This window comes from Onthophagus taurus, chromosome 5 (genome assembly GCF_036711975.1).
Source record: "Onthophagus taurus isolate NC chromosome 5, IU_Otau_3.0, whole genome shotgun sequence".
NCBI classification, from domain to species: domain Eukaryota; kingdom Metazoa; phylum Arthropoda; class Insecta; order Coleoptera; family Scarabaeidae; genus Onthophagus; species Onthophagus taurus.
Window position 1 is genome coordinate 5,458,225 of NC_091970.1, and position 10,453 is coordinate 5,468,677.

General features: G+C 31.6%; 1 protein-coding gene across 3 annotated transcripts; it reads right to left on the reverse strand.

Annotated features, from left to right (window-relative positions):
• Positions 1-682: 682 nt before the first annotated feature.
• Positions 683-10,257, reverse strand: LOC111426189 (Ubiquitin specific protease 15/31). 3 transcript variants are annotated; one of them, XM_023060587.2, is made up of 8 exons: positions 9,184-10,257; positions 5,248-5,457; positions 4,871-5,192; positions 4,652-4,812; positions 4,273-4,531; positions 2,360-2,534; positions 1,324-2,309; positions 683-1,266 (listed from the first exon to the last, which is right to left on the reverse strand). In XM_023060587.2, exons 1-8 carry the CDS (start codon positions 9,997-9,999, stop codon positions 1,256-1,258), a joined length of 2,940 nt encoding a protein of 979 aa, XP_022916355.2. In that variant the 5' UTR covers positions 10,000-10,257; the 3' UTR covers positions 683-1,255. The 3 variants fall into 3 exon arrangements, with proteins under 3 accessions (XP_022916355.2, XP_022916353.2, XP_022916354.2); XM_023060585.2 differs by having other exon boundaries at positions 1,319-2,309; positions 9,184-10,256; XM_023060586.2 differs by having other exon boundaries at positions 1,319-2,309; positions 4,691-4,812; positions 9,184-10,255.
• Positions 10,258-10,453: the final 196 nt, after the last annotated feature.

Below are 10,453 nucleotides of genomic sequence, written 5' to 3' on the forward strand. Positions count from 1 at the left end.
TTTGAAAAAGCTATTTAGAAAAATTTCTCAAAATCCTGATGTGATGGAGCAAATTTAAAATTAGTTTCAGAATCACCATAAGAAACGACATAAACTACACGTAATGGTGTATCATCAAAAAAATTGTGTTGGGCAGTATAATTAGCAACATATAGGCGCCTGCCAGATATTTGTATCCTTATGATAGCAGTATCTAGTACTCTGCCAGCAATATCTAATCTATTTCAATTAGTATCAGGTCTTGCATTAGTACCATATAGTCTTCTACAAGTAGTATATAGTCTTTAATAAACAGTATTTAGTTGTTTTCAAGCAGTATCTAACCTTTTCAGAAGTATCCAGTTTTATGTCAGCGATATCTAGTCTTTCGCAAGCGGTACCTGATCTTCCATTAAGAGTACCTTGTCTTCTGCTGTATCAGGTTTTATGGTACCATCTAGTCCTCTACTAGTAGTATCCAGTTTTCTGTTAACACTATCTAGTCTTCTATTAGCAGTATACAGTTTCCTGCGAGTAATATGTAGCTTTTAGGTCGTCAGTTATCTGTTAGCGGTATCAAAACATAGATTGTGAATAAATTGTATTGGCTTGTTGATAGTAAGGGGATGCCATTTATATGAGGAATCATATGATATGAAAAGTGCCAAGGCAAAATCTAATTAATTAAAAAGTTAAGAAGATATCTACTGAAATGTTTTTTATTTAAAAGTTGAACATAAAACAAACGTTTACAAGGTTCGACGTAAGGCACGCAAACGGGCGACTTGACTAGTAAAAATATAACGTTACATGATTATATAGTTTGAATATAATGCTTGTTTCCTTAATATGTTTTCATTTTTAATGTATTCATTTCATTTAATCCTTTTAATAATAGATATAATATATTAAATTTCTTAAACGCAAAAATAGAATTAACAAAGAAAAAGGAAATAAAACTAAAACACAACGTTTTGAGAATAAATACAAAATAAATACATATTAATATGTTTATGTGTCGTGATACGCGCTATGAATCTCGTTTTCTCTAATTCCTCTCGTATTTTACCATCCCTAAGATTATGGTAGTTATCTAAAAATCGTGGAAATATTAAAATATCTTTTATTTATTTCGTATTGAAATAATTTTCGTCCGCGTATTGCTCTGTACGGCCTTGATTTAAACGTACAAAAATAATATTTACAGTCGTTTCATTTTAACATTTTTATTTCGTTTTACATAGACGATTGAGAGTTGGTGATTTTTTTATTCACTTCAGGAGACATCTAGAATAGAAATAATAAATAATTATTTAAAAAAAATTAAATTACTCATTACCCAACTTTTACTTCGTGCATTTACTCCTCCATCCGAATGATAATTTTTCTCGGGCTCTTCGTTATGAGAATATCGATAAATACTCGCTTTGCTTTCGTAACTTTTAACCTCCCGTTTTGGTTTTTCATCATCTCGCAGCCCATTAATCCGTAGCGAACTTAAAACGGGCGAAGAAAATGATTCGTTTGTTGTGATATCAACATTCCCTGTTGAGTTTATAAAAATGCTTGTTGTATAAAGAGGGTGTTGTTTTTTATCATCTTCGATCGTTGCAATCGATTTATTTTCAAGCGATTTTCGCAAATTATTAGCGCTATTATATAAAGTGTTTTGAGAGTTTCTTAATAAAACTTGCTCGGTTGTTTCGATTACTTGTTTATTTGTACTCTCATCTTTATTTTTTGTTTCGTTATTTTTAGTTATCTCATTGTTTGTAATAATTTCATTGTTTGTAATTGGTTTGAATTCAATCTTCATACTTTTAGGTGGTACAAATTTTGGCATTCTGCAAACCCAATGATCTCCTGATGATCCAACTGAGCTCGTTGAAGCAGCGCTTGAGTTTGAACTTGAGTTATTAACATAAACTCCGTATCGTTTTTGATAAAACAAAATATACGCGCTATTATTAACTAATTCCGTTGTTATATCATCATTTTGATCAGATAAATTCGTAACTTTTGCGTCATCGTATAAATACCACTTATTATCATAAGGATTTTTACAAGCAGCTGTATAATGACCGGTTTCTAAATCGCTTCCGTGGTGATAAATTACGGCGTATAAATCGTAGCTGTTATCATTACAAGTTGATTGTTTTCTGGGCCGCTTCCATGGCGACCAAGTTACATTGTTCATTATCACAGAGTTTTGGTCTAAATTGGTTAGGTTAACGTTGTGTTTCGCTAAGTGGGGGGTCATATCAAAACCGTAAACGGGAAATTCGACCATTGTGGTTAATTTTGTACTGTTTCTTCCTTTTAATGTTTGCCTAAAAAATAAATTATTAATAAATAATTGAGGAAATTATGTTATAGTTACTGTCGAAATCTCTTAAAATGAACGACTAAAATATCGGGAAGGGACCACACGTCCAAAGTCTTTATTACTGGTATGTATTGTTGGCACTGAGGGCATCTCCATGCGTCATCCATGGTTAGTGTTTCCGCTTTTGTATAGTGACGCAAACATTCTTCTAATGTTAAAGGAGCTCCACCTCATAATTAAAAGATAAATTATTAAATTAAAATAAATAAAAAAATTGAATTCATTCGCTATAACCGGTCCTCGTTATACCCGATATTTTTTACATTGCAAAGATATAACAGCAAATATGCTAAGAGAATAATTTTTGTCATTTAACATTTCTTGCTTGATTTTTAGCAAATTTCGCGATGAACACAATTTCCGATCAATTTAGTTGGAACTGCACCATATTCCTTATCTTCTATAATAACAAATATGTCAAGAAATGGCTAAAAGCCATTACCCATTTCTTTGAAAAACCAGTTTTCTTTGAATTTATACAAAGTTTGAATTGTGCAGAACTTTTTATCAATTTAGTTTGAACTGAATCCTATTCCTTATCGTGTACAGGGTAATTCAAATTCGATCCTCACCATTGGGATCTCAGAAACCATAAGAGATACAGAAATGGTTAAATGGGGGCAAAGTTAGTGTTAGAAATATAAAGATATTTTAGTCGAAGAGAACGCAATTCATAATACTGAAATCTGAATTTTCAAATTTTTATTTTGGCCAGAACCCCAGAAACGCCTAATGACCGGTCTCGCTGAGACACCCCTGTGTATATGTATACAGTGCGTCCGTAAAATAACGGATATAGGTGATAAAATCATTATAAACGGTTTATGGAAAAATGAAAATTAAATTTTTTGCAATTGTTTGGTGTAGATTTTAAATTTTTTCATTCAGTAGGCCAGACTTCGAAAAATGCTTCGAGAGATGGCCATGCTGTTTAAATTTAGTCACAGCTAGGCTCATCATACTTTGGCTAATGAGTTGGCGATCAGGATATGTTGTATTAAAGAGGTCAACTACTTACTAAATCAGTTTTTGGCACTTAGGGAATTGTTTAGAGTAGTTGGTTACCATAGTTACTCATGGCTACTGCTATTTTTATCATTATACAAATTTGAAGTAATTAAAGTTTAAAATAATTTTTCTCGAAAATTTTCTTATGTAACCAATATTAATATTGACTATACTAGATTCAGAAAAAAATCCTCTTTCATATTCCGCCATAAAATGGGGGATTGCCATTTAAAAAAAATATCGATGACGCCATAACTCGTTTAAAAATGGCGGAAAAAATTTGAAATCTACAGCAATAAATTGCAAAAAAATTAAATCTTTAGACCCGTTTCAGGGATTTTTCCATAAACCGTTTATTATGATTTTATCGCCTGTATCCGTTACTTTACGGACACACTGTATATTATTATTATTATCTGTATATTAGCAAATACGAAAAATAAATTATTTTTGACATTTTCAATTTCGGCAAAAACCGGTTTCTGTGAAATTTAGAGTTGTGCAGAATTTCGGATCTATTTAATTTGAACTGCATCTTATTTCCTGTCATCTAGTGTAGCAAATACGCATTTTTCCCCGAATTTTTACAAGATTTAAGTTGAGCACAACTTGTGATCAATTTAGGGTGAACTCCATCGTATTCTTTATCAGCTATGGAGTAAATGGCACAAAATTAGTTAAATGGGACATTATAGAAGTAATAAGTCCAAAATCTGTCAATATAAATTCACAATTTTTCTCTCCTCATCCCTTTTTACATTGTGCAGTACAATTTTATCAATTGAAGTGGAACTCTAGTTTTTGAAGTTGTTATTACTTAAATAGAGTTGTGGAGAAGAATTTTCAATGCCAACCTCAAATTCTCCAATTCATGACTAAGTTCAAAATTAATTTTTTACCTTGAAGCGCTTGCGTTCTTAATTGTTTAACACTCGAATGTTCCTCAATAACATCACTATCATCAGCAATAACAGCCATTTTCGTTTTTTGAATCCATTCCAACACTAATTTCATATGAGCGGGTCCCCCTTCTTCACTACATAAGGCAAGAGCTTGATCGACGGCTTCCATAAACAACGGATGTTGAAGTTGAGGATCCAAATAGCAAGGGGGTTCGTTGTCGTTCCATGCCGGGTCAGATATGCGCATTTTAAAAATCTAAAAATGAAGTAATTTGTGATAATCAAAGCGAAATTATTGAAAAATTAATTCGAAAAAAGAAAAATAAAGCGGAAAATAAATTAATTTCTTTTGTTTGAATGCTTTTATTTAAGATACCTGTTTTTTGAACGATTTAGAAGTGAAGTAGAAACTTACTCCGGAAGCTTGCGCCGATGTTAAAACATCATCGTGTAATAAAGGGGCCATTTCTTTCAATAAGAGTTTTTGTAAGTCTTCGTAACTGGTTTCTCTACAAACTTGCATTGTATATGGACTACCTAGATCAACAAAAATTGATTGATTTAATATATAGAAATATATATTAATTAATTTTACCAAAACGAATAAATTCCCCATTTTTCTCCACAACATTAATCCAACACAAAAGAACGTAAGCGCTTGTAGCCTCTTCCTCGACATCTTTTAATTGTGCCACTTCGATGCAATAAATAGGGTCGATTTCGGTGATGACATTAACACTTTGAGTGTCGGTGAATGTTCGTAAAAAACCGTTTTCGCCGATTTCCGTTAATAGCATATCGGTTCTTGTTATTGAGGTATCCGATTCGAGGATGTCTCGTAATTCGGAGACGCTAGCTCCTGATGGGACACTCAAACCTATTTTGACTTGACGCGGTTGTTGAGATGTATAAAGTACCTAAGAAATTTTTTTTTAATTACTTAATTAAATAAAAATTGGGATAAATAATTACAGTAACATAAATTGAATGACGATTTAATTGTGGCAGTTGAACTGAAATGCATTGAAAAGGATCGAAAGTATTTGATTGGGTTGAGCATCTTGAGCAGCTCAACGACGATCGATATTGGGCTTGGAAAACGCCTTGAATGAAGGAGTTGTTGCATCGTTTGTAATTTTCTAAGGTTTCAGCGGCTATAACCTCGTCCGGTCTTCCTGAAGTCTAAAATGACAAAAAAAAATTAATTAATATAGGAAGAATATTCAAGAGTGAAGTGCACAACATTCGTTCCAAGAAAACATGACATTGACTGTCTGCCAACAGAACACTTCACACACACACATACTTTAGTCGCTCGACTCGTGTAATAAAAGATGAATGTTGTTTTAAAAATAACGTTTTGGCCAAGACCACAATTTACGTTAAAGAAAAGTGAAATAAAAACGTCTTTGCGTTTATTAAACGTTGCGTTACGCAAAATCCAATTTGATTTAATAAGAAGGAGTAATTATTATTTAGTTAATGTGATAATCGACTGTGAAACGACACAACGTGTTGGGTAACAAAAAAAACTCGTGAAATCCATTAATAACGCGTTAACTAGTATTAATTGGTTCATGTATTTATTTATACTCCTTATTTTTAAGTTTAACAATTAAATTTAATAAAAATTTTCTAAAAAAAAATAAAAATAGGTTATATTAACTTATTACATTTGGTCACGCACTAATTTGTCGATAGAAGGTCGTAAAGGATTTCTTTTTGGAAGCCATATAAATATTTAAATACGTAAATACTTGAAGAGACCCGATTCTTTTTGTTAGTTTACAAAGAGATTGTGTTGCGCTGCATTAAACAATGGTAGATAAAGAATTATTAGTTTTCTTCGTCATCGTATTACATTTATAACGCAAGAACACAAAAGATTATAATTTAATCGTTTAACATTTAATCAATGTTTTAGTTGAATTGAGACATTGTTGCATTAAGGGTGAAACTAAATTTAATAGTAACATTACACATTTTTTGATGAAACTATATTAAATTATATTAAGACACAATATAATTCAGAAGCGATAAAAATTTCTTTTGAAATGAAATGACTAGTTTCGGTATTACACCATGTTCAGGAATTGTGAGGGTTTCATAATTTGATAAAAAGAAAATGAATTCGTAAATTTTGAAATTATTAATTTCTATTTTAAAACCATTTAAATCATAAATTTGAATTACATACTTAATTAAGATATCAATTACTTCATTAAGATATTATATGAATAAGATATCAATTTTCGTTATTATTTTTTTATTAAAATAAAAAACCTAAATAATAATAAAGTTTCTTAGAAACACATAAATTTTGATTGGATTACATCATAGAAATTAATATCTTATCGTATTTTTCCTTTCACGCGCCTCAAACACTTTTTGCGCAAGTCCATTGATACAATTAAAAGTTGTTTTGAGTATCAAAAATTTATCGTTTTAAATTTAGATTATTTCTTAATGTATTAAAAAATTCCTAACCTAAATACCTTTTTTTATGTGTCGTTTTAAAATTATTCTTTAATATTAATCTTTATATTATTAAAAGTTAATGGATTGACCTCTAACCCAACCAGACCGGAACGCATTATCAATCAACCAAGGTTTTTTTTTCTTTTTCATTCTTTATCTTAATTTTTTTTGTTTCGTTATAATTATTTTTATATTCAATTTGCAAAAGACCTTCATACACGCGCCAGTTTTGTGAATGGGCGTATTTTTGCAAAAAGAAAGAGACAGAACTCGACGTAGAGAATTAACTGTGGAGTACTTTAGTAGGGATAATTGGGTGACGACCTTGAAACCGTTCTGGTGACATCTCTTATAAAAATGAATAAGCATCATACTTAATTAGCAAACATTTTTTTGCCAATTTTTCTATAATATGATTGCACTTTGAATAGCGAAGAATGTTGTCGAAGGATAAAACGATTAATGGCAAAGTAGGACGCGTGAACTATCGCAAAATTAAGGTCGAATTGAAAAATAGAAAGTATTCTATGTGAAACAGTTAGAATTTAAACAAAAAATGAGGTTATCTCCAAATTTTTTTTTTCTCACCATTAAATAATATCCAATATCTAATTTAATTCTCCATTTTTTTAATCGAAAAGGAATTCGTCTAATTTCGAATAGAATATTTGTGTAACACAACTTTCCTTTTACATTATCTTATGAGTATTATGGACGGTTTAAGTGGGGCTAAAGCACCGAAATTCACAAAAACACGTGAGTCATTTCACTTATGGACTTCAAAAGCATTTAGCTGTCATTCCCGCCGCAATAATAAAGTAACATCTTAAAATGTCTTAAAAGTTGTTACTATATTACAGTAACGTAATAACGACTGTAAAGTATTACAGTTGTTATACAACCTGTTCATATGGATTGGACAAAATGATATTAAATTCTACTTGTTTTATTAAAGCAGTGTTGTTTTAATACAATATGTAGTTTTGTGCAGGTAACATCTCATCTTCTGTAAGCGGTGTATAGTCTTTAAGCAGTATCTAGACTTTTGTTGATAGTATCTAGTCTTCTTTACGCAGCAAGTGGTCTTCGTCAATAAGGATCTGTTCTTTTGCAAACAATATATAGTTTGATTAAGGTAATATGTGGTCTTTGTTAAGCTTCAAACAGTATTATAGTCTTCTTCAAGCAATATCAAATCTTCTGCAAGCAGTATCTAGTCTTCTTCAAGCAGTAGTAGTCAATATATAGCTAATGTAAGTCTGAGAAGCAATATATAGTCTTCATGCTAAAATTGCTTATGGATTATGTAGTATTGATTCATTACGATCAATTTTGATGCATAACATTATAGGTAACGATTTTTATTTTAGAAAATATGACGAATTTTTGTTATAAAAACCATCCATTAATTTGACAGTTTTACTTCATTTCTGCAAATTAGCAATAGCTAGGATAAAATTGCTTATGAATTATGTCGTATTGGTTCATTACGATCAATTTTGATGCATAACATTATAAGGAACGATTTTTATTTTAGAAAATATGATGAATATTGTTATAAAAACCATCCACTTTGAAATTTTTGACAGTTTCACTTCATTCCTGCAAATTGGCAATAGCTAGGCTAAAATTGCTTATGGATTATGTAGTATTGGTTCATTACGATCAATTTTGATGCATAACATTATAAGTAACGATTTTTATTTTAGAAAATATGACGAATTTTTGTTATAAAAACCATCCACTTTGAAATTTTTGACAGTTTCACTCCATTCCTTGCCAAATAGACTTGAACCAAATGGATTTTTAGTTTTCCCCTTTGCACTATGACTCTTGTTAATTTGGGGGGGGGGGTTCCAGAAACCTTTCTTTTACTGTATGGAGTTCCTATAATACACAATATGTCAAGATCCTATTGTCCATGTGTGGTTATTGTCGACATTGCATTCAAGATTAGGTTAAAATTTTTGGTGTTTCCTCTAAACTCTATGATTTTTGCTTCTTTGGGTTGGGTCCAAAAATCTTGTATTGTAGCCAGTTCTTTGTACAAAAAACCCTCTTCTAAATTTTTTTATGAACTCTATATATTAAAATAATTTCAAAACTATTTTCAAGGATATTCAATGAGTATTTATGAGAATTTTCAAGGGTATTTATCTCAAAAAGTTTTCCAAGGATTTCTAAAGACTTCCTTATGATATAAATATAATAATTAAACTTAATAACTTAGTTTCGTTTTTATAGGTTAGGTTGGATTTCTTTGGAATTTGGTTATCAGGAATTGGAGTATTGGTTACATATTTTGATATTCACTTCATCCAATTTAATTAATTAAATCTTCAGATACTTTTTCCAAGAGATTTTCACTAAACAGGAATTTAAGAAGAAGGATTTGAATAAAAATATGAGACAAATTAATTTAAAATTTACCTTAATTGATTTATATCTCCGTTTTGATGCCATATTTAAATCTTCATGAACTTTATCCAACAACCACTGTAAAAATTCCAAAGCGTCATGCTGTTGTGTTCCTTTATATTGAGGTCCGTGTCTTTCGACGACTTGTTTAAAGTTGGTGCTAAATTCCGGTGAATATTGACAGGCCCATAAAGCTTTTAATAATAAAGCTAGCTGTTCGGTGACTTCTCCTTTGGTCCCAAATTTTTTCGAATTTAACTTATTCCTTCTGGACATATCGATTTTGTACCGATCCAAAACGAAATATTCCGCTAAAACATCAGTATGCGAAATACATTGTAAAACGGCGTTTATAAAACATGTATTGCCGTGATTCCGGATTCCGGTAACGCCTGGAACTTGATCGGGGCCCCATGTTTGTAAATCGACGGGCGGAACTCGCGCGTCCGCGTTAGGAATTACGGGAACGCCACCGATGTGTTGAGCGATTTTATTAATGATTTTTCTAAAGGAGGGCCTTCTAAATACCTTCTTGTTCTTGTCTTGTTCGTTATTATCTCCAACGTTAACGACAACCGTATTATTATTAGGGGCGAGGTTTTGATTATTCGGTACGTTTTGTTCCTTTTTCGTTTTTCTTTTCGACATTCTCGTCACGTTAAACGAATTCCGCGTTAACGTAAATGTCCTCTTTAATTTCGATTGCTCCGTATTATTATTGTTGTTGGCCCCGTTGTTGTTTTCGACCGCCGGGGCCTGAACGATATCGCCGTTTTCGTTATCTTTACCTTTCATCGTCACTACTATTGCAGCAGCATCGTCGCTCATAATCACATCACCAGAGACTACTGTTATTTAGATCCGAAGGCGGCACTTGTTTTATTTTTATTTCGTTAAGCGGCAGCCATTACTTTTTTTTATACAATTCTTTTTTGACAGTTACGTATGCGATCAGTCTATCAAAGAAAACACGTACACCTCACCGCATCACCACCAATACTAATTATACTACGCACCACATATACATACGTGTGTGTAATTTCGCGAACGATTTCTTCGCGTACATTACCCAGACTTCGTTTTACATGATTCATACCGGTATATTAGCGACATCTATACTTTTCTCTTATTATCAAAATGAAAACCGATTAGTGAGCTACAGCATTTTTATTATAGATGGCGCCACAATATTTTATATAAATCATTGATCAGCCCCAGAGATCTTTAATAGGACTGATTGTATTTCGAAATCCCACCGTAAGATGGCATTGGCATTAAAAAT

Bases quoted from the DNA above. Each gene is read 5' to 3' on its own strand.
- LOC111426189 (XM_023060585.2), bottom strand. From the start codon at position 9,999: ATGAGCGACGATGCTGCTGCAATAGTAGTGACGATGAAAGGTAAAGAT. The intron at 5,193-5,247 runs GTAATTATTTAT...AAAATTTCTTAG, and splicing joins GTCATTCAATTTATGTTACT to GTACTTTATACATCTCAACA. The intron at 1,267-1,318 runs GTAATGAGTAAT...TTTCTATTCTAG, and splicing joins ATGCACGAAGTAAAAGTTGG to ATGTCTCCTGAAGTGAATAA.